Here is a 25747-nt window from a genome sequence, read left to right on the forward strand (position 1 = left end):
TTTTTTCCCCAGGAAGTATATTTGTTTTGTTATGTACTAAATCTTTTATATTGTTGAGATAATTAGGTCCAAGAAAGTTTAAGGTATGGGGTATTCTGATTAGGTATCTGAACTATTTCTATTTAAAAAATAGAGTGAGCTTTATATGGCAGTTAACAAAGTTCATGGTTTTGGCTTAATGAGTTTTTAATTGAAAGGGAACATTAAATTAATCTTCCTTTATTTAAAATCCATTTAGTGAATTTGATGTGTCCTAGTAAAAAAGTGATTACCATTCTATAAAAGCAAACAGGAGGCATACTATGAAACCAAAACAGGAATAATCAAAACAAACTCTCAAGTTTTTGTGAAATTGGATTTGAAAGTAGACAACTGGACAATCTGATTTGCCTTTTCATTTGTAATAGCATTGACATAATTTAAACTTAAATAATTAATTAAGAAATTACACTGCAACAGAACATTTTAAGAGCCTTTTCTGTAACTTAATACAATGCTGTTTGAGTCTGCCAGCAAACTCTTAAAACTCCTGGACACTGGCTCTCTTCGCTCCTGGCTTCCCTCCTAGTCATGTCTTGGCTACTATCCAGAGCTGACAACTTTCACCTCGGAGCGAAGAGAGATTTGTCTAATATAAGAAGGATTTTTGAGCCATCCTGGACTTTCACATCCAGATGGGCAAGGAGGAGGGATGGCAGTGTCATTGTACATGCCTGGGTGATGTCATTATGCCATGCATTCAGTATAATCATTAATTTACTTATACTGGTGAATCCCAAATGTCCTTATTCAAATGTTCCTTATTGGGAATTGTAAAGTAACACGTTCAACATTTTAAAAAGTTACATTCAAATGTATGCCAGAGTAATTGATGAACATATCTTAGTTTCTCCATTTTCAACTACATATACTGTAGGCCAAGGGATGTGTGTTGGCTAATCACATAAAAACTCTTAGAATCTGTTAGGATGAGAATGTGAAAGTGCTAGTGTTGAGTCCTCTGCTCAGATCCTTATGCTAAAGTTTTCTGAGCATTGCAGGTTATATTATGACAATTTATTGTCCACAGTGTACTAGTATTCCTCCTAAAGTGCATTGTAATTAGTATTTTAAAGGACTATTTACAATCATTAATTTTAAATTCTTTCAAATAAATTCACCTACCTTTTATCTAAAGGACCATTTGGTATTAATATTATAATTTGAAAGAACTTTGAACAACAGTCGTTTTAAGGTATGATTACATCAGTAGACTATACTCTTTATGAAATTATGGAGGTACAGAAGTAATCTGTAACACAATTTTAACTTTTTAAAAAAATATGTACATTTACATACCCAAATATCTTTCATGCTTTTACAGATAATTGGAAGATTATATATCTTTAATTACAATAAAGTTGGGCTCTTTGATGTTATGTAATTTCCATTGTTTTTGATTCTATAGACATTTTTCAGATATCTTTACAAATTTCACAATTAATCTAGTTTGCCACATCACATAAACTACTGTGCAGAAAGAAGTAAAGTAATTCTTAAATATAAATTATTTTCTGTTAATGGTATGATTAAAAGCTTATTCTTGTGCAAATATTTCATGAAAGCTTTAAAAATAGAATTTAGTTTGTAAGTTAATGGCTATAATATAAGCTTATGGAACATAAAATATATAACAAATGAAATATATATTATGAGATTTGAAATCTAGGCTATACACATCTTTTACATTTGGAATTCTTTAGTTTTCCTTTGCAAAATGGAAATTAATTTTTTTGTGTGTCCCACAGACTACCTTAAAAAGACCTATAAAGTTGATAAATATTACAGAGTGTTAAATGGGTTACTAATACATTTTAAGGTTAAATTAAGGAAGAAAACCCTCTTTGAAATAAACAAATGTCAGGTTGACCATGTAAATACACAGGATACTACTAGAATGGAAGACTAATCCCATCTTTAAGTCTCATAGTTTCTATTATTTATATAATTGAGAAATCCCTAGATTTTATATTAATGAAATCCTAAATATTTGAGTTCTAACAAAAACTGGCTTTTATCATTTTAGATTCAGATATTTAGATACAAAGGCTTAGTCTTCTATTTATAAATAAAAGGAAATCTGACCTTTTTTATTAAGAAATTTTGTCAATCACCTGTTTAAGTGCTGGTTCATCAGAGGGTCCATGAGAGGAACACTTGTCCCAGTGGAGTTTATCCTAAAAAATGAAATAATAAGAGCTTGCTGGTGGTTATCTAAGATTCTTCTTAACGGGAGAACCACATGGCTATTCTTCATCTCTCACTCATTCTCACCCTCCACAACCAACCCAGCCACACCCCACCCCCACCCCAACATTGTTCAGTACTCAGCACAATGAATCATTTTCAAGTTGACTCATTGTGAACTGTATCCCAGCTGTTGGAATGTCTGGCAGACATTTCTGTTTGGGTGAAGAATAACTGGCTGGAACCCAACCTGGATGAGTTTGATATAATGGCCTTTGGCTAAAGAAAATTTGAGAGGAGCATGTTCTGAAGTCTCTGTAATTCCTGGAGTAAGACCGTCCCCTGTGACACAGAACTGAAAGTAAGGACTCAATCTGATTATTTTCTCACCATTGAGTGAAAAATTGTCTTAGAAAAAAACAGGCATTTCCAAATTTTGGTTTTTTCTATACTTGGTGCTCACATGACTGGAAGTATTAAAGGCAATGAAGAATAACTATTTTTACTTCTTTTAATGCCACTAATTCAAAGGCTGAAATATCCTTTATATAGCACACATTTCTACTATGTGTACTGGGGGAGTTTCCAGTACAACCCTAGGTGTGAGTTAGACAGTCATTCTATATAATAAAAGGGTAATATGCAAATAGATCAAACAGCAGAACAACCAAACAACCAATCAAAGTGTAGTATGCTAATGATATGCTAAGGTTGCTGGACTGCTCACTATGACATGCACTGACCATCAGGGGGCAGATGCTCCAACCGGTAGGTTAGCTTGATGCTGTGGTCCGGCGTATCAGGACTGAGTAAGATGGGCCAGACACGCCTTGGAGCCAGCTCATGGTCCCTCCCCAGCCAGATCATGAACCAGTGGGGTCCCTTAGCCTGACCTGCACCCTCTGGCAACCTGGGACCTCTTGGGGGATATTGGAGAGCTGGTTTCAGCCTTATCCTGCAGGCCATTCCTTTTGGGAGGATGCTAGAGGCAGGGCTCATGGCAGTGCGAGCCTCTCCCAACTGGGGACTGTTGGGGCACTAGCCTTCAGCAGGCACAGTGGGGCGTGGATGAACCAGAGTGGCAGGTAGTTGCTGCAGGCAGCATTGGACTGCAGGTTTTGGCCCTATCCCTGCAGGCCACCCAGAGTGACCCCACCCATGCACAAATTTGTGCACTTGGCCTCTACTTTCAACATAATGTTTAGTGACAGGGGCTATTATGTACTTCATTCTGAGTCTGGTAACATCAACCAGCCCTCTTTATTTTTCTTTCTTATACCATTTTCATAAGAGGACTAAAGAAGAAGAGGAATACCAATAGATTCAGTAGTCAATCACATTTTCAGAAAGTGAACATCTTGGACTATATTTGGACTTTTCTCTAATAGGGGACATGGCCTCTGACTAATAAATGTTCTTGACTGTTTTACATTTCTTTTCCTTTTTTAAAAAAAAAATATATATATATTTTATTGACTTTTTACAGTGAAGAAGGGAGAGAGATAGAGAGCTAGAAATGTCGATGAGAGAGAAACATCGGCCAGCTACCTCCTGCACACCCCCTACCAGGGATGTGCCCGCAACCAATGTACATGCCCTTGACCGGAATCGAACCTGGGACCTTTCAGTCCGCAGACCGACGCTCTACCACTGAGCCAAACTGGTTTCAGCTCTTCTCCTTTTTATAAAGATTAGTTTTAAACTGGTGGGCAATACCAGTGTGTAAAGTAGAAGTTTCCAAATGATAAAGTCTTATGAATAATACTTCTTTTTTAACTTATCGAGCTCTTCATAACATATTTTTCTAGGATGTTATAGTGTATACACAGTTTTCTGACTATCAGCTTGTCAGATTAAAAGAAATGAGGGCTTCTATCAAATAAAAGAATTAAAGAAAATGTATAAGATATTTAATTATTATAAAGCCATGAAATTCTGGGTATTTTAGAACTTTTGCTACTTTAAAATGTGACTTTTTAAGGATATATTGTTTAATAATACTTTTGGTTCATATCAAAGTGAGTTGGAAAAGGAAGGTTAGGCTACTACCCGTGTTTCCCCGAAAATAAGACATCCTCCGAAAATAAGACCTAGCGCATGGAAAGATAAGACATCCCCTGAAAATAAGACCTAGCACAACTTTGGGAGAAAAAATTAATATAAGACACTGTCTTATTTTCGGGGAAACAGGGTAGTCTAGTGCTAGTTGCCTACCATCTTTTCTTTGCCTTTATTGCTATCCCAGAGCCAAGTAGCAGCATCTGGGAAGAGAAAATGGAAAATTCCAGAGCTAGCCATGCTGCAGCATTTTAGCTGGATCTTTCCCTGTTTCTAATATGACAGATGACCTGGTCCCATTTGACAGATGTCAGTAGGGCCTTTACTTATACATTTACTATACTGTCTACTGGTGTCCATCACATTTTCCTATAATAGTATATGAGCATAAAGGTATCCTTGCCCCTTAAGATAAGAGAAAAATAATTTATATTTTCTACCCAAACTAAAGTATGTTCCCCCTCAGTTCTTTGATTTAAAATAGAATATTTACATGTATTCATGGAATTTTCAATTAAGGACATATTTTCATCCAGTTTTTGTTATTAGTCTGTCTCCTCTACAATTTGTCATTGAGATGGCTTGATGGTATTATATACAGGTCATATTTTTAAACATAACATGAGAGTTTTGTTTGCTTGTTTTTCAGAATAAAGCAATTATTGCTCGTATTACAAACTTGTCAGATACAGTCATCCATCTGGAGTCCTTTATTGGTTCTAACAGAGAAACCAACCCATTATATAAGGATTATCATGGTAAGCAGCACCCTCATGATGAGACTAGCATGTCCTGGTTCCTTCTAAGGTACCTGGAAGCATCTTGTCCATTTGTAATACCTATTGTCCAGTGGTGTGGATTCTATTTTGTAATACGTCTGTTAAATGTTTTCTACTCCTGGCCAATCTTCCTTGGCAGCTTGTCACCAAAGGACATTAAGACCACAGACAATGGTAACTGTTTGAAAGGAGTCACACCCAAGCGCTAAGGCATGGCACAGCCAGAGCTATTAAGATTAAACTCTTTTTTATTGAGCTATAATTGGTATGTAACATTTTATTAGCTTTAGATATACAACATAATGATTTTATATATGTATATATTGAGAAATAATTACCACAATAAGTTTAGTTTAGTGAACATTCATCACCACACATAGTTCCAATTTTTTTTTCTTGTGATGAGAACTTTTAAGATCTCTCTTAGCAACTTTCAAATATATAATACAGTATTGTCAACCATAGTGACCATGCGGTACATCATATCCCCAGTTATTACTTACTGTATAATTGACATACTATTTCTTTAACTTATTATATTTCTATTCTTAAAACAACCCAAATAGAAGAGTAAGATTAGTAAAATTATATTTTATATTCTAATTAATTTGATTAAAATATTTCAGGGGTTGAAAGACTATGACTTTTTGTGCTGAAATTTCTGAACTGATAAACAATTCCTCACAAAATAATGGGTAATCCTGATGACCAGTGAAGTTTCTATTCATAAGAAAGGGCCTGAGGAATCATTCCTTCATTCTGTAAGGCTTCCTGATTTAATAGTTAGCTAAACAAGCACATGCAAATTTAAAATGAAAAATGTGCAAATCAAAGTATGGTTGCCTATTTCTAATATATTTCACTAGATAGCTCTGCATGAGGTACTTTTAATTTGTATCTAAACTGCATTTTTAATAATATCTTTTAAAGTAACAAAAAATAAATTGCATACTTTAGTGAATTATATTTGAAAGGGACATTTCTAAAGTTAAGCACCTAGAGATTTATCGTTTTAAGCTACAACTAATACATACATTACTAAGCATTCAGACACACACAAAACTCTATACTAGAGAAGCAGTTCTATAAATAAGATTGATATACTTCATTCAAATCTGGACTTGCCTTCTTGCCCCGTGTTTAGAGATCAATGTCTTTGGGATAGTGATTTCTAAATATGGGGTGATTCAGGCAGAGACACACTGAAGAATCTTCCACAACTTCATCTGTGGCAAATGACCCCTAGTTTAGTCAGGAACTGTATTAAGCTGCATAGAAGCCATCCAGTGCCCTTGTCAGAAAAAATTAGCAAGTGTTTCTATTGACAAGAGGCCAAAGCTCACTGTTTACCTAGCACTGTTACAAAGCTCATAGCAGCTCCAGGAAGGTCTAGCATGCCCCAGAAATGAGTGTCTTAGGATGGCTTAGGCCGGCTTAATGTTTGATCCTAGACTGTGCTCTAAAATGTTGTTTTCTTCAATGGTTTGTTCCAGTCATTAATAAGGTACAAAATAGAATACATTTCATGAGTGTTTACCTGGTTATGGGTAACCCATAAGCCTTGTTTTACTGGCTGCTTAGTGGTGCATTTAATAAAATAAAGATCACCCATTGGTGCCGTGGGTTGCATGCAAGGTGATAGCCATATTTGCTTACTGTAAATACAAGAGAAAATCACACACAAACCGGCTGTAGTTTTGACAAGTAGTAAGATCCCTCTTTGCATCTGTACTTCTATTCCAAAGTGCAATTAGTTTTCCTCACACAAGGATTTCTGTTTATCTTATTCTGCTTGATTACTTGAATATAATCACACCATTTGCTTCATTGCTCCTGGTAGTAAGCTCCAGTTTTAAAAGGGAAGGATGCTTGTGTATAAATTTACAGGATTCTGCTGTAACACTCTCATTTATGCATCCAATGACTGCATTTTAATTTTTTTCCTTTCTTCCTTTCCACAAGGTTTGATTCACATACGTCAGATTCCTCGGCTTAATAACTTGATGTGTGATGTGTCAGATGTCAAAGACTTAGCTTTTAAATTGAAAAGAAAGCTATTCGTCATTGAGGTAAGAGAATTTTTATATTTCAGTTTACAGTTTTGAGGTAAGGTATATATATTATCTCAATATATATAGTAAGGTATATATATTATTTTAATGAAATTCTTAGATGGTTCATGCTAAATATTTTTCCTATGCTAAATATTTTTAAATTCTTTTGGTGAAATAAAATAATTTCAAACTATTTTATTTATCTTTTTATTTTAATGACATATTATTAGAGTATAGCAAAAATTATTTTGTTTTAAATATCCATTTAAAGTAAGCTCCAAATTTACATGAATATGACATGCATATTTTCAAGGCTTTCAAAGGCATATTTAATTAAATGTTAATGAGCTGTGCTTATTTGTATGTGGAATGTGAGTCTACCCACAATTATACCTGGCTAGAAAAAGAGAATCCTATCTACCTTCTAAAAGCTGGTTTTTATTAGTAGTGGAGTCACCTTTCTGCTTTCCGTGTTGAATAAAACAAAGTACTCACTCTAATTTGCACCACTACCTTTAAGTAAATTTTCAACAAAACTGAAACTTTTTGTGTGACCTCTCTGCAAGTAATAGTGACAGAAAGTGGTAGTACAAAAGATTTATTTCAACTTAATCTTGCTAAAGAGCAAATGAACATAGCACTATTAAGCAATTAGGGTTGATGTATTTATTAACGAAATAAATGCTCAGAGAGAGATGGCTTTTGGGTGATGTGATAGTTATCAGTATAGTCGGTGCCACCATTTTTTTTAACAAAGACATAAAACAGCCAAGCGGCCTTGACAAACCATTTTGTTTAATCTCTTTTCAAATGAAAAGCTCTTAAGCAGGCCACTTGTCTTAACTGCTTGAAACCATAAAAAGAGAGAATTGCCACCAATAAATTAGCATATTTTTAACTTCATCACCAAATGATGGTCAATGTGGCTTGGCACTGCTTTGGTGTTTGGGACTTCACCCTGAAGTGACCACTTTGGCCCTTTTTTGACCCTCTGCCCTCTTTAGCTGGCCACTTGATAAGGTAACTTAATGGTTCTCTCTCTTTTTCTCTTTCCCCTCACATTTGCAAGTAGCACTAACCTATAAATCATTGTAAGGGCCCTATCCAGTGACAAATTAATGTGCCCTCCTCCTAATTAATGGTCATCAATGTCCTTAATTATCTAATCCTATTGAGAGCAGTTAATAGTTAATCAGGCAGCCCGTTCTTCAAGCAGGTCATCTCTGCAGGAGTGTTAGAAGTTTCTCATCTGGGGATGCTCCTTCAAAAGCCACTTAAAGCCAAAAGAACTGGAGTGCAGAAATGCTGATTCTTGAGCTAATTTGCTTTATTTCTCCAAAAATACCATTGAAAGGGAATCCAACACTAATTGTTTAAGCATTGTTTTAGTTGTTCTGACAGAGTATGGAGAAATTTATCATAATATATATAGTTATAAATATAGATGTGCAGTTGTAGTTGTTGATGTCACAAAGAGAGCATGCCTTATCATTTTCTTTTAGATGAATTTATATTTTTAATGAAAGACGTGTGTGTGTGTTTTTCCCTTGTGACACCTTTCTCTTCAGATGAGTATTCTGACAACCAGGTCTGAGGTATCAAGCCTATCACCATAAAAATTAAGCAAGAAGATTCCTTGATGATAAAAATATTATGCATAGAGAAAAAGTAGCCCAGTAGTTGAGTCATGTTTATTCATTCTCTCTCTCTCTCTCCCTCTCTCTCTTTCACACACACATACACACACACACACACACACACACACACACATTATTTTGGGGGGTATATAATGTCAAGTGAGACCTTACCTCTAAATAACTTTAGGTTCTAATAGTGTCTACATTTTACCATTGAAGCTATTGAAAGGTCATTTATTAACCACATGGGTTTCTTTCTGTTCCATTTCCTTTTTTCTCTTCTTACTAGTATAAAACTAAAAGAACCGTTATAATTGGTGACCCTGTAGTTTAGAAGCAATATATGAAAACAAAACTATGTTGGTTTTTCTAAATTAATATTTAATACAGTCAATCAAATCCTTCATATTTTTTGCTTATAATCTAATTAATGTGTTTGTGTGTGTGAGTTTATATATCAATAAGTATATATATATAAATGTACATATAGATTTATGTACATAAACTTGTTCTACATAAGTTTATGTACATAAATATATGAAATTCAATTTAGTGGTTAGAAAAATATAAAGAATTAAACAAACCTAATAAAAGTACAAATAGTTATGCTATAATTGTATAAAGCCATGTGATTGGTATAAAATTAAATGCTTAAATATAGCATTGTACATTATAAAATGCATACCCAATTAGATAGCAATTCCTGGTGACATATTCTAGAGACTGTTGAAACAAGAGGCCTTTTTTTTATTGGGAGAAAAATACCTACCAAGTGGCAATGTTTTAATACGTACAACAAATAAAAGCTTTTTTAAGAAATTGCCCTGATATTTTAAAAAATAAAATGTACACTTTATTAGTCTATAAAATCTGAAGTAATAATATACCAGGCATTGAATATGCATCTTACTCTTAGAAGGGAAAGGTAGCTTAGCAGGTTAAGCAGAAATGTTTTTTATTCCATATAGGTAAATTTGTTACATGTTGGAATTTACTGATAATCACAAGATCTAAAAAGACAGTATGGCCAGAAATAAGGGTGCAAAGAAATAAACAAACACTCTTATCTGTATTTTTAGGGTACTTTTTCTTTGATTAATTACATCATTGCTTTTTTATATATTAAAAAATTATTATTTTTTTTTTTACTAATACCATTAAGGGCCTTTAACAAGTGGAGCAACTTTAACTTGTAGTCTTCACTTTCTTTGAATGATTTGGAGTTAGCAACAGAATGTTTCTTCCTTCTTGGAATGTGTATTGGTATTGTCCAGATTCAGGTGAAAGCATTTATCTGATCATAGTAAATTCTTACCAGTACCTAATATTCATCAACTATGAATTAACCCCTCTTAAAAAAAAAAAATCATAGCAGAATCCTATCTAGTAAGGACATTGAAATCCTGGCATACATTCTTGATAAGCAAAAGAGAAAGTTTAATATTGGCTCAATAAAAGAAGTTAAAAGAAGCAGTTCCCAATTTTCCAAAAATTGATAATTCTTGTAAACTGTACATGGTAACTCTAGCATATTTGATTATCCACAGTATACTACTTAATCCTTTGTCTTACCACATAACCTCCATTCAATCATGGCAACCATTTATTATGCCTTTATTGTGTACAGGTACTATACTGACTTATTTATATTTTCTATATAGTGATTAAATATTTTATAAAGATAATTATAACTAAGTTATAATACTAAATATACAGAAGTTGTATTTTTTTTCATTTTATAACTGTCCCAAAATTAGAGAAAGAAAAATTATACAAATTGAAAAAATACAAGTATAAGTAGTTATCTCAGCTTGGAAGCTGTGCGCCCAAGTTATGCATCTTACAGAACTTTACAGAAAATGAGGAGGCTTATTCAGCTCACTTGGCCAGTGGAGTTTATATAATACCTAAAGCTGTATTATTTGAAAGATTTTTAAAACTATATAATTTATATCACATGTATTTCAGAAAATATTTTATACCTACTAGTATTAAGTATATGATTCTGATCTTAATTTTGGTATACTTAGTAGGTACAAAATGGGTTTTATGTAAACTCCACTGGCTAAGTGAGCTATAAGCACTGCCTCCTCATTCTCTGTAAAGTTCTGTGAGATGCATAACTTTGGTGCATAGCTTCCAAGCTGAAATAACTACTTATGCTTGTATTTTTCAATTTGTGTAATTTTTGTTTCTCTAATTTTGGGGTTATCATTAACCAGTTTTTTCTTTATATTAGTCATTATGATATTGTAATAAACAAGTAAAATTTCATAAAATTTGAAATGCTGGTGGCATTAATTTGATGACATGATAGGAGCAGCATTTTACTTGGATTTAGTAGTGTTTTACTATTTTGATGTTGCATTTTGATGTTATATTATATCTTAATATATTCTAGTAATTGATTTTCTAATATAAGTGATAATAATGTATTACTACATTGGTTACAACCTCTACTAAAGTTTGGATAGTGTGACAGTTTTCTAGATCTAAGATTCAGTGTTTTTAAGTTCAAGTGAGAAAGTATGGTTACTGAGTTAAGCTGAAATATACAAAAGATATATACTGTTATCTGCAAAATTTTAAGATAAGAATAAATAATACTTATGTAAGCTTAAATTGGTCCAAAAATAATAGTTATCAGAAATATTGTATCTATGTGGGTCTTATAAACTAAATGAGTATTGATAATTCAGTAAATCAAGTTTACTTAAGTTTTTCTTATCATACTGTACCCATAATTCAGAATATAGAACCTCAGTACCTCTTTAATCACAAAAAACTTTTACTCACAGAATAATAGATCAACCAGTATTTATTAAGTATCACTATTTTTTATGCACTTACCTAGTAGATTCACTCTTAAGTATTAAAACTAGAGTAGTATATGCATCAGTAATAAATTAGCTTTACAATCATACTATAGTGTACTTGATATGATTCAGTAGAATTATTTAAAATTATTACATACTGGTAAATCATAAACTCTTGTAAGCTACAAGGGTGTCAGTCACTGTGACGATGTTGGACAATAGAGTGTTGCATGATATCTTTGGTCCTCACTTTCCTTACCTCCCAATATTTTGTCTCAGCCTTTCCAACTTTTAAATGGGAAGTAGAAAGGTGACTATATGTTTATAATATCTAGAGATAGAGGGGAGGGATAGTGAACTTATTTGTCAATTCAAAGTTATGTCACTACAGTATAATAATGGATATGCAAATGTCTGGATCCAGAGCATTATTAAGTTGCAGCATTATGGACTACATAACCCAAAATACCTTTTCTGATAATGATGCCGCCCACAAATATTGGTTGGTATTTCAATTCCCAGGTATACTACAATTCACAAGAGAAAATCAAAGTGGATGAAATCATCATTTGTCAAAAATAGATCCAAATTAATATTCTTTAACAATGGAAATGCCATTTCCTAGGTGTTTACATTTAACATATTCATTATATTACCATTCCCATATTTATACTTTAATTCCCAAGTGATATAGACATACAGTAATGTCACATAGATTTCACAAAATCTCCAGAAGTTGGTTTAATACAATGCTTGATATATTTCACATGTCGTAGTGAGCCTATCATAATTGCATACCACCTTAAGGGGAACCCAGTTTTGAGACTTGTCTAATCCCATTTCTTCCCACTTTGGAATCTTAATTAGAAGAGATAAGGGAGGGGAAAAAAAACATCATTTAACTAAATTATTGTCTTGAATCTGTAGCAAAAGGTATAATCCGCAATTGGGCCAATTAGTGAACCCCATAGTTAGCTATGCTGCAGCGAACAATTTGATTAGATCTGACACCATCCTAGTTCCCACTGTTGTTTTGCCAGGTATGATGGTCGGACTTCAAAGAGCTTGAGGCATCAGCAGGGCAAGGTTTGGAGGCCAGCTTAGGTCCGGTTGTTAATCTCCCTGCTAAAACCACAGCGGCTCTCACACAAAACAAGCTTACACGACACAATCATGCGGTATTAAAGTTAGGGTTGAGTCATGCCAATTTGCCTTTGATTTTGTGATGATTGGCCAAAGATGGCTACATGACTAGACACATGCTAAATGTATCCTGATTAGGTAAATTCCCCAAATATATGCTTTTTTTTTTTTTAACTTCCTATATAAATGTTGTGAAAGCTTACTCCCTTTAATCAAACTTCCAAAGTAATGGCACTGTATCAGGGGAAAGGAGTATTTCTTACTAGCAGCCTGAATCCTGAATTTTCCACTTACCACTTCATACAAATGTGTCCTTACATTAATAATTCCTAAAGGAGAACTTAAAAGGAAATTGTTTCTAAGAGGTAAGCTTTTTGAAAGTCTATAAAGCACCTTGAAAGAAATTGAAGAAAAAAATTCTTCCTGAGTCATTTATGTTCACAGACAATTTTTCTGAAATTTCTTTATAATTATTTTCCACTTACATGTGGAGTAAAGTGCCCTTCCAGGATGTGATTGCATAAGTGTTCTTTTCTCTGCGTTCTGATTTGCTGGAACATAGCGGTAATGGTGACATGTTTCCATTCTGAGGAGAGCCCAAGGCTGTGTTAGTGTTATTCCGAGTGATTGAAGCTGCCATCTTGCTGACTTTCCCTTGGGCAGCATCAGGCCTATTTGCTTTTGTGTTCATTTCACATGCTTTCCATGAATTTGGCTGGCAGAGCGTCATTGCTTCATTTAGCAAGAAAAAGTAAATTTATGTTTGGCTATTATATCTCTCCAAGTTTCTTTATGGTCACCAACATCAAAGGCATTAAACTTATAATTTGTTATATCATGTGAATACTGTTTTATTCTTGACATTTAAGGAAAGCATATATTTGAATAGCAAGGTGGTTGCAAAAAGCACAAGTCAAATATTTAGAATCTTTCAAAAACAGTCTTCAGTCCATGAGTCTCTCTCTCACAAGGATCCTTGGGTAGGTGTAGTACAGTAATCTCACCTTTGAGACCAGGATGATAATAAATTCATTACCAACTAATGAATGCAAAGACAAAAAGATCTCTCTTTTTAAAATGCCGCAGATGCAAACATTTCTAAATGCTGTGTGGTGTGGCTCCAGGAAAATTACATTGCAGTAGTTCAAGAATTTTCTTCAAGCCTTTGTAGAACTACTGTAGTAGAATTTGCCCAGCTTCCATGATACTCCTTGAATCATTTCCTCCTACAGTGAGTTATTTTTCTGTTGAAGAAAGTAAGAAAAAGAGAAAACAAATAATGATAATAAATTTTAGTTGTCTCATTTCATCAGCTAGAAGGTAAGAATGTGTTTTTAATAATATATTTTGCAGGATGCCTAGAAGAGTAACAAATACAGTATTGAGCTTAATAAATATGGAATCCATATTTGTGATATGTGATATAGGTAGCTTTACAGGTGTTTTGTACCAAAATATCCTCACTTCTTTCTCCATATCTTTGCACAGCTGATGTCCAGAATATTTATCCCTCCCATTCCTTTATGACTTCTTCTCGTTGTATTGCAGGTTAAATATCTCAATCTCTTTCTTAGAGATGTCGTCTCCTACTAACCCATCTGAATTATTCACTCAGTTACCTGCTGTCATGTACTTACTGTATTTTTATTCTCAGTATAGCACTTACAGATTATATAGTTGTTTAACAGTTAATTTGTTTATTTTTCCCAACCTCACTCAACCTCACCTGTTGTAACCTTCACAAAAGTAGAGACATAGTCTGTCTTATTCACAGTTGAATCCTAATAAGCACATATAGTAGGTGTTCCATAAATATTTGTTGATAAAGTACTATTTTTTAAAGTAATTCATGTCTACCCTCAGAGTATTTAAAAACACACCTTGGGTATCTCATTTGATTGTGTTGGGTGCTTTCATATATATGACCACATTTCATTCATATTTGAGCCTCATAGAAACCATTGCCATAGGCGTTACTAAACACATTTTTTAAAATTCATCTTTATTGTTGAAAGTATTATAGATGTCTCCCTTCCCCTCCCTATTGACTCTTTCCAGCCCATTCCAGTCACCTCTTCAGGCCTTCCCCGCACTGCTGTCTGTCCATAGGCAATACATATATGCATATAAGTTAATTAGTTTAGTTCTTCCCACTTCCCCCCATTCACTTTGAAATTACTGCACACATTTTAATGTAAGGAAATATAAGGAATTCTATAACCCTCCCAAAGTCATAGAGCTGAGTTTAGAGTCTGGATCAAATCCACATCTTTGACTCTATGAAAGTTAACATGTTCAGGAGCTCTGTTAATTATTATTATTTAAAAATAAAACATTTATTGAGTGTTTGACAGGGGTCTGGGACTAGTGCAAGTGCTTTATATTCATTACCTCATAGATTTCATAACTACCAAATATCATTATTATCTACATTTTATGAATTTAAGGTTCAGAGAGATCAAGCAACTTAACTAATCCAAAGTCACAAAGTTAATCGCTGACAGACATGCCACTTAAATTCAAGTCTGTCTTATTCCAAAGTGCTCTTTAACCACTAACTACTCACTATACCCTAAGATGTACTACCATCTCAGTTTCAGTACAAAAGCCAGAAGGCCTCTGCCGGAAGGCATTCAAACAAATAAACGAAAATGAAAAAAAATAAAATGTATCCTAGTAAGCATCTATACTCTATTTTAAAAAAATACATTATAAAATTCATATTGGCTTACTTATAGTTTCTTCCATATATAACATTTTGCTACATATATAGATATGAATATGTTAGGGTGGTAGAATTGCTTTTTCCTTATTTTTTACTTATTTTTGGTATTTGATAGCTATTTTTTAATTTAAAAAATTAATTTTCAGAAAATATAATGCTATACCCAGAAATATTATCCAATTCTATAAGACTTCTGGATTTTTGCTGCATAAGTTAGGGAAAGTATTCTGTTCAAACACACATAGTTCCCTTGTTCCAGTCAACTACTTTGATGTGGTTCAAAAGTATACCAAATTAATTAATATTATTAAATTGCATATTATCATTATATTATTATTTTATTCACGTAAGTTCTACATTCAGGTACTTTTGCAAATAGTAATTTACTCATTGCCAGTGTTTATATTTTATTTCTTGTATTTTTTATGTTGTTTTAAAAGTATCTTCTTTAGAGCGTCAGACATTATTTTGTGAGATAATTAAGGTATATACAACTTAAAAGACAATGAGTTTACCAAATTCAATTTTTTAAATTTCTAATTTTGCTTCCCCTTTTATTATAACTAGTTCTAATAAAGATTTGATTCATTCATAGTAAAACCTATTTTCTGTTACAAATGTGTTTTATTTATTGGAAGTTCTTTGAATATCATCTACAAGCAAAATTAAGCAGTAAATCTAATGATTGCAAAAATGTTGTCCTCTTTTATTCATTAATATTACTAAAAATCTTTCCTATAATTTAATAATAAGAATAAATTTTGTTATTCATTAAGAAAAGATGATGTTAAATATACTGGTAAACTATTATTTTTTATAATGTAGGATTTGGGGATCAGAATAACTAAGAGAAACTGGGGTATAATGGAAATGCCTTTATTCACGAAGCCAGTAAAGAAGTTTTCTTATCTAAGTGGAAATTCTAATTTTGTCACAGTTATCACTGTCATAACTCCCTGCCATTGTAGACATTTCATAGAGTAGCCAGTTCAGGTTCTGTGTGTCTGTACAGTGAAGTTCACTGAACTGTTTTGTCAGATGCTGTCAAGTCAACCGACCGTTATTATAGATAATCTAACCAAATCATTGTGACGTGAGCCTTCCAGAACTAAGATACCCAATATGAATGGTTCAATGAAATTGAATATTTGGTTTCAGTTTTTTGTAAGATTGTCAAAATATATTTCATTCATTCATAAATTTCTGAGTTAACTAGTTGAAATATCTATCCCTATACTTTATTAAAATTTTGTTTTAAATATTACTTAATATAGGTAACACTTGAAATGCATATAGGTACTTGAGTGTTTTGTTAGGTACTTGATTCTTCACCAAACATTTTAAAGTAAAGTTCTAATTATATAGTTATTTAGTAAAAAAGAGGAGAAGTGTCTTCTACTAAAATTAAAATTTTCTGTTATAAGAAAGCTTGTTTCAAGTTTCTAATAACTATCTTTTTAATTCTTACGTGAGGATATTTTTCCATTAATTTTAGAGAGAGTGGAAGAGAGAGGGAAAGACAGAGAGAAACATCGATGTGAGAGAAGCACATCAGTTGGTTGCCTCCTGCCTGAGCCCTGACTAGGATTGAGGAGGAGCCTGCAACTGAAGGGTCCGTACTCTCTCCACTGAGCCAAACCGGCTAGGGCTCAAATAACTTTTTATTCCCAAAGGCTATTATGAAAAACAAAGTTGTATTTGATTACCAAGAACTTAATGAAAGTTATGTACATGTTATAAATATTTCTTATATAATTGGAAAAAGTTTATTTTCTGATCAATTGTTATCTAAAAACTATTATTACAGTGTAGACTTAGTTAAATGCCTTACTTATGTACATATTTTTATGGATGGGGGTGCTGTTGCTATTTCTGTTCAATTATCTCAGAAATATTTTACCAACTTATACTGTAGCTATGGTGTAGCATTGAAAACCTCCTAACAAAAAGCTTCTTGATGCAATTAAAGGTCACTCGTGCATATTGTAATAGCCTACTCATTTACAAGATCTTTGTTAAGGGTCAGTGATATAGCATGAAATGGATTGCCCTTGTTGAGCCATAAATAAATGGGTCAATTTATGTCATATTCAGTGGGCAGAGAAAAAAACTAACACAATATCAGTTTATTAATATTTTTACAAATTGCTAAAATGTTAAGCAAAACCAAATGCACTAGTACTGTATTCTTAACATAAATAATTACAGAAATTTATTAGAATATGTAACTGCAGTTTTTAAGGAGAACTGCTTAATACACATATTTTTGTTTGTTTAAATATATAGATCACATGCAGATACAGAAAAACTACCACATAGTGATAGTGTTCAAATGTTTTTTTATCATAAAACTAGCATATTTTAAAATGGCTAAGATGTGTATATTCCATTTTTTCAGTATTGAAGTTCAAAACTTGTCAGGGATAGGCATGAAAACACACTCAAACTAGATAGTGATTTATTTTAATTTTCTCTCATAGCCTTCCTAATGCTCTTAGGGGGGAAAATGTTGGTGCAGACAAAGTATTAGTAATGAATTCAGTCACCTGATTTTTTTAATAAATTAAGACTTTAGCCGAGACCGGTTTGGCTCAATGGATAGAGCGTCCACTTGGGGACTGAAAGGACCCGGGTTCGATTCCAGTCAAGGGCATGTATCTTGGTTGCGGGCATATCCCCAGTAGGGGGTGTGCAAGAGGCAGCTGATCGATGACTCTCTCTCATCGATGTTTCTAGCTCTCTATCTCTATCCCTTCCTCTCTGTACAAAATCAATAAAATATATTTTTTTAAAATAAATAAATAAATTAATTAATTAATTAAGACTTTAGGGTAAAAATAAAACTAATAATGAAAAGAAAATATTTTATACCTTATAATAATTTTAATACACTTAGATGTTACATGTTACATATGTATTTGTGAGGTATAAATCATTTTTTATTCTCAAACTAAAATCAAATGAGTAAAAATGTTCTAATGAAATAAATTTAAGCAGCACTTTCTAATTTTCTTTTTGGTTGTTGTGTACTAGCAAAAATGAAAAAAATTTAAATTGTAATCAATGCCTAACCAAATCTTCTGAGTCACCATTTCATATATGGAATAGTATGATAATGCTAATAGTTTCCATAAGTGAATAATATATTTCCAAGATTTTGCATAAGTAAAATAACCTTCAAAAAATATTGGATAATAATATAATGAACTGTTATTGCTGAAATAAAGTCGAACTGTGTCCTCAAAAATTTAATTAGGAAATGAGGTAAAATATAATTTTTACTTTACAAAAATGATTGATATGCTATTTGAATCATGATTTCCTTTTTGTCGTTTTCTTGCCACTTGAAAATTATTTTGAATGTTTCATCTTCAAAGATTCTGTAATAAGTTTTCTCAATTTGCAAAACCCCCCAGTGTTGATTCCTATTATCTCTTTAGGTTTAAAATAGTTACTCTTTCTAACCCCCATTGACTCAGCACTTGCTTGTAAATATGTCCAGTCTTCTCTGGGCAGTAGGACTGATTTTATTGCATATATGTTTTTCTGGCTTTAAACAGGAAAAGATTTTTGAGTTAGGGGTGAAATAATTATATACAATGTAATCTGAACACAACATTTTGGATATTCCACAGTCCAAATTTAAATACACATTAGCAGTAAAGCGACTAATATCTAGATATAACAGAATCTGAAACTATCACTATTGAAAAATCATCCCCTTGAACTCCGCACATGGAGCCAACAAATCCCAATCTAGTTCTTTAGTTTGGCTTCTTCAGATTTTCCTCCTGGAAACCATTCTAGTCCAGATAGAAATTTAAGACAATTATATTCAGAAGAAAAGTTTTATAGTGCATAATTTATACCAAATGCATTCCTTCATAGAATGTCCAATTGACTTAACATGTAATTCATTTGAGAACCAAAAAGTACACGTAAAGGTATTTTGACAATGTGATCTACTCTTTGTAGTGCCTCATTAGCCATTATTTTTCTTCAACATTTAATTATTACAACATTCCCATCATTTTATTGGAAAAGTCCTTTTTTTTTTTTTTACTTTGCTTTTATTTTATTTTTTAATATCTTTTTCTTGATTTCGGAGAGGAATGGAGGAGAAAGAGATAGAATCGATCACTGATGAGAGAGAATCATTGATCCACTGTCTCCTGCAGGCCCTCCACTGGGGACCAAGCCTGCAACCCAGGCATGTGCCCTTGACCAGAATATAAACTGGGACCATTCAATCTGCTGGCTGACCCTCCATCCACTAAGCCGAACTGGCCAGGGCATTGGGAAAGTTCTTAGTTTTGGTCCATGTAAATTAGATAAATAAAAAACAATATTAAATCAAGTATGCCCTTGATGCTTTAAGCATGAGGTTAGCAAACTGTGGCCTGTGAGCCAGATCCAACTCCGCTGTTTTTCTAAATAAACTTGTATTGGAACACAGACAGGTCTGCTCATTTACGCATTGTCTATGGTTGCTTTCACTCTACATCACTAAGTTGCAATCTTAGGGCACGCAAGGCCAAAATACCTACTCTATGGTCATTTACAGAGAAAGTTTGCTATAAAGAACTCCTACTTTAGAAAGCTGTTATACTTTGAAGAAACTTTACTGAGACCATTTTCAATTAGAGGATAATGTTTAAAATTAAACTTTATTTGAGTAATAATGAATTCACACAACCATTTTTGTGTAGTTTGCACTTTTAGAATTAATGCATTCTAAAATGCATTAATTCTAAAAGTCCCTTGAGAAAACACCTGGATTTCTTAAAAGATTAAAATTGGGAGGGAGCTTAAAGTGCTTCAAAGGCGTCATCATTGTGTGCACCCAGCCTTTGTAATCATGTGGAACCCACTTTCTTAGGGGTACCCCATTTCAATCTCTACCAGCTTCAGTTACTAGAAAATTATTTCAGATGCTAAAGCATCTTCCTACCTATTATTACTAAATCTACTTTCTGAAGCCATAGAAAAGCTGCTATTTTCTATGTAATATCACTGGATTCATAATAAATACCTAATATATGAGGAATAGATGTAATTTTTTCTTGATTTTTCTTAGGTTTATATTTCTGGTCTATGACATTATAAATTAAATTGACCATTTAATGGTATTTGTTGTACATTTAATGTACATTAAATGTTGTACATTTAAGTTCATATAATTTTTGCAACATCCTTTAAAGGAATAATTTCTAAAATAAATAAATAAATAAATAATCAACAAGAAAGCCTTGAATGCTGAAGTAAAAATGCTTTATGAATTATAGGTTCATATAATTTAAATACTATTAAAATTCCATGTTTTTATTTATAGCATGTTTGAATTCACAAATGAACTTCATATGTAATAAAAATTAACATTAAATGCAGTTTTTCAAGTTTATTGTAGTCTATTTAACATGATTTTACTGTACAGTACATTAAAATGTAGCTTTAAACATTTGGTGATGGATAATGAATCATAAGGATATATTTCTAGCAAGTGTTAATTTTATAAAAAGAATTATACTCAAAATTTTAGCTGTTCACTATCCACACTACGTAGCATATATAATTGATAATCAGCTTAAAACAGTAAGTTTAGGTGGGCACAAGTCTTATTAATTTTTCATTTTATTTTTTTTAAACTGTAGGAATTTCTTAAGCAAGGAAATAAGGTCATATAGAATCTTAAAATGTAAACATATTATTATAAGTAATTTTGGGGCTGATAAAATAATTTTTAAGTCATAAGATTCTTGAGTGGGAATTTTTGGACATTTTAGGTAGGAAGTTATATATGAGGACAGTTTTACTCAAAATTGCTTTTTCTTAAGTTAATGTCTATTATTATTGTTAAATAATTATATAAAGTTTGTGTCGTTGGTATTTTAAAATTATTTTAAAATTAGATAAAACAAAATTCCTTTTTAAAGGTGTTCATATTGTAAGATGCAAAAGATTGCATGAAACCTCGCAAAAAGGACTCAACTTGGTGTTTTCAGCCTAATAAAAATGTTGTAGAAATACTTGTAAGCTTGAAAATCACACTAGCTATTCTTGTTTCAAATTCTGTTTAATATATTGTTCAGTATGATTTTATAATAAACAGATTACTCCTTGAACAGGAATTAAGGATAAAGCTGCCAGGAAGGGGTTTTGTTGTCAGAGTAGTTCCCGCCTCATGTTTTGTAAGAGATTTCATGGTCCCATTGTAAAGAGTAGATGATTTAAAACGTGTTCCCAAGATAAACTTTCCCATTGTCATTAATGAGGATGGATAATACTGAGTGACAAGTGCATTAGGAATGACACAGAAAGAGCTGTTAGATTTGTCAGAGTCTATCACTTCAGGCAGTGACACTTGAGGACATTCTTTTTTGTGGATATTTGGTATGGGAGGGTCTGATTTAAAGATACCAAAGTTTGTGTTTGCTTATAGAATAATGTATTTTACAACTTACAGATATATATATTTTTTTACGGTGTAAAGAAAATATCTGCAGGGTTATTTCGATTTTCTTTCACATTTTAACTTTATTCTCATATATTCTTATTTCTTCCTAAGAAAATCATCAAACTGTGTAACATTTAAATGTTAAAATATTTACCAAAAAAGCTAATTTTTAGGAAGAGTCTTATTTTTTGGAATATCCAACTGAAGAAAAGATATTTTAAATTACATAGATTTCTAAAATATATTTTCCTGTCCTATTCCTCTATATAAGAGGGGGCTCTTCTGCATTACCTTGAGAATAAACATTTTGAAATAAGATACATGTAATTTATATTATCTTTTAAAATATATATTACTTTATAGAAACACATTTTAAATATTAATCAATGAATGATTAATAATGAATGACTTTCCTGGTATTTAAAGTATTTGCAAACTGTCGTATGCCTCTCAATTTCGGTTTCGAATATGCAATTGGTCACTTTTTCGCCTTGATTCATCTTTCATGCTGCCAACCAAATTTTGTCTCTGTACACCTTTTTGACACTAATAATGACTGAGTCTGTGTTCATTTGAGTTCAAGATTTCCCAGGCGGCAGTTTGGAGCTAAGATAAACTATCTATCATGATTGCATACCACTAATCTGTCTCATCCAAACCACTCTATGACTGAAATTATACTTGACAGTTCACTTCTTCTTGATGAGCCTGAGGTGAACATAGCTACAGCCCATCCCTGGGAGGACATGGCAACTACTCCATATGCTGGGAGGGTCCATTTATTAGTGAAACAAGTCTTAAACTGTGCCTATGGTAGAGAGAGGTTTTCTCTATCTCTCCCTCTACCTCCCTCCCTCTATCTCTCTCTTTTTGCATTTTCATTTTGTATTTTTACAAAAATAAAAAAACTTTCTTAACCCCAAAACATTTGGTAAATATTTTCTGCTGCTACAAGTTATACCTATAAGTTAGTTTCACAATGTAGTTAAAAACCATAAAGTCATTTTTAAAATACGAATTCTTTCTAAAATGTTCTTTATTTACATACCATAAGTGTCAAATATCAAAGCTTTCCTGTTAGTATTTTGACTTTTACCAGAATTTACCAGTTCTTGATACATCTCAGTAAAAAAAAAAAATTTAATCTTCACTCAAAGATACGTTTATTGATTTTAGAGAGAGGAAAGGAGGAAGATAAACATGGTTTGGTTGTCTCCCATACCCACCTAAACTGGCTACCTAGGTATGTGCTCTGATCAGGAATCGAACCCGTGAGCTCTCAGTGCATAAGAGGACAATCCAACCAGCTGAGCCACTCTAGCCAGTGCCAACTCAGTAAATTTTTGTATTACAAAAATGTTTCCATAACGAGTTTTTCTCATTTTAACATGATAATATTTTAAAATAAGTTTCAAATTCTTTATTTAGAAATTATTTTAAAGATTTGAATAAAACTGAACAGTGTGGTAGAAAATATTTTAATTTTTTATAAAGATTCCTTAAGAAAACTTAATTGTCAACTTTACTATTGCTATGTAGAGTCTAGAGAAAAACGACTATCTGAGAAAATAAACTCATTAACTACCTTATATTCTTTTTGTAAAAGGTGAAAGATTTATGCGGTCTGAAGAGAAACCAGAGCATCTTATATTCTTTTTGTAAAAATGCCTTTCCCTGGGGGATCAGAAATACCAAACATTTTGAGATGGTGGACAAGGAGATGTTAAAAAATTTATTACTAATATCCTGGGGAAAAAAGAAATCTAAAGGAATTTTCAAGAATGTATAAGAAGAGTGTAATAGTAAGGCTACTTTTACTATACTAACCAACACGGAGAACCCAGTGAACAACAGATTTAATGTGGAAAAGGAAAGTTTGAGGTTATTTAAATGAAGCACTTTGACTAATTATAACATATAGAAAGTTGTAATAAAGTGGAACCTATTTTAATCTGTCCTGGATTGTTGAAATGTAATTCCATCTGAAGATGTTCAGATGGCCTAAATAATTTTGCTCATGTTCTGTTGGCCATCAGAGTAAGCACTTAGTAAGTTTACTCCTCATTGTCCTTTACTCAAAAGTTTCTTATTCCCTGGAAAGATTCCTTTAGCAAGGGCAATATTTTCTATAACCTATCAATCAGCAGTGGAGTCATTAGTGCATTCTGCACAAAGCTTTTCTAAAGCACCTCATGACTAATAATCATCAACTCTATTTTGGAAACTTACATAAATTAATTTCCTAGAATTACAGAAATAATTATTTAGTCAGTATTGTGAATGAAACACTCATATAGTGGGGTGCAATATAAATTATTTTTAAGTGAGCTTAATTTGCTTCAACTTTTATTATTTTCTACTGCAGTATTTTTATTTCAACTAACATAACAGTTATTGGTGAGCCATTTAAAATTTCAGTAATATCCCCTAAAATAAATACCCTGGGGGAAAAGTAAAAATAAACTATTAATATATTTCCACATTTTAATTTTAACTCCATAATTTCTGCAGTGGCCTGCATATACCTTTCTGAAGAAAAGGGAATTTTATTAAAGTAAATTAATAAACTACCTATGTATAGTCTTTATTCTGAAAGCAATTGAATATAAAAAGTCTAACTTATACACTAACTCCAATGGTATGCAGTCTTAATTTTGTGCTAAATTTTAACTTAGGCAGTAAAATCCGTGATCCATTCATCTTACCATATCCAATTACTCCTCCTATCTAATTATATGATCATTAAATGTACTTTTTTATTATATGATGCATCTGCATATTTTAAAAATAAAATTGCTTCTATGTTTCCCACAAGCATCTATTTTCTAATCAGAAGAGTTGATATTATATTGCTTTACAGTAAATATTCAAAAAGTTAAAACTGGTAATTATTGAATAATTATGATCTGAAAAAGTAATTGCTTCATTTGCAAAAAAGAATTTATTTTAAATTTAGAAAATAGCCAAATAAAATGATGTTGTATGGAATATTTAAGTAATTATGCTTTTTCTTTGGGGTTTAATATAGCCTTTTAAAAATACTTTTGTAGACCTAAGCATGGTACATCATGAATCATGTTTTATAAAAAAAGTGACAAAGGAAAATTCTAGTGCTAAGTAAGTTATATAAACTTATGCTGGAAATGTGCCTTAGTACTATAACATAAGGAAAAGTTATTGTGCTGTACAGACTATTTTTAATAAAATAATTGGCACCAAAAGGAATAATACTTTCTCACTAAAATAATTCCCTCATCTTTGCTTTTAAAATTGGGATAAAATTTTCTTTGTGTGAGTGGTGTGTGTGTGTGTGTGTGTGTGTGTAAGAGTCTCATAGAGAAAAATGTAAGAAATGCTGTCATTATTAATACCCTGACTTACAATGAAACATTGTATTTCAGTATAATGTACATATTGGTCAAAGTTTCAAAGACTAGTAACATGAAAGCAAGATCAACTATAGATTGTTATTAATTCAGTTAGTAATTATGAAGGTACTTATAGTGTTTTTAATGTAGTCCAGTGCTTTTTATCAAAACACATGTCCTTATGATCTGGTCTCTGGCTGCCTATCCAGTCTTATCTCTACCTGAGCTCCAAGTTGCAGCCTGACTTGTGGTCCCTGTAGTGTCCCATTCTGTCACGTCCGGGTCTTTTGTAAGTGCCAAAAATATCCTTGTAAATTTTCTATATATAACACTTCCAACATTATTTTAATTTTCTTGTTTCCCTACTTAACCCTACTGTAAGCTGGTGGCAGAAACTGTCATGTTCTCATTCACTGATGTATGCACAGAACCTAACATAAGATATAGCATACATGGGTGGTCAAAAGTGGGTTTACAGTTGTGAGTA

General features: G+C 32.3%; 1 protein-coding gene across 3 annotated transcripts in view; it reads left to right on the forward strand.

Moving 5' to 3' along the window:
• The window catches only part of ELP4 (elongator acetyltransferase complex subunit 4), a 162098-nt gene that overhangs the window by 56023 nt on the left and 80328 nt on the right, over nucleotides 1-25747 (forward strand). For 2 of the 3 annotated variants that reach the window (XM_084896056.1, XM_084896055.1), the window contains exons 8-9: nucleotides 4934-5042; nucleotides 7026-7132. In XM_084896056.1, coding sequence (XP_084752182.1) covers nucleotides 4934-5042; nucleotides 7026-7132 — 216 coding nt within the window. Of the gene's footprint in view, nucleotides 1-4933; nucleotides 5043-7025; nucleotides 7133-9722; nucleotides 10225-25747 lie in introns of those variants that run through there. The other variant, XM_084896057.1, reaches the window with a different exon arrangement.

This window comes from Pipistrellus hanaki (assembly GCF_964339955.1).
Source record: "Pipistrellus hanaki genome assembly, chromosome: 9".
In the NCBI taxonomy this organism is placed as follows: domain Eukaryota; kingdom Metazoa; phylum Chordata; class Mammalia; order Chiroptera; family Vespertilionidae; genus Pipistrellus; species Pipistrellus hanaki.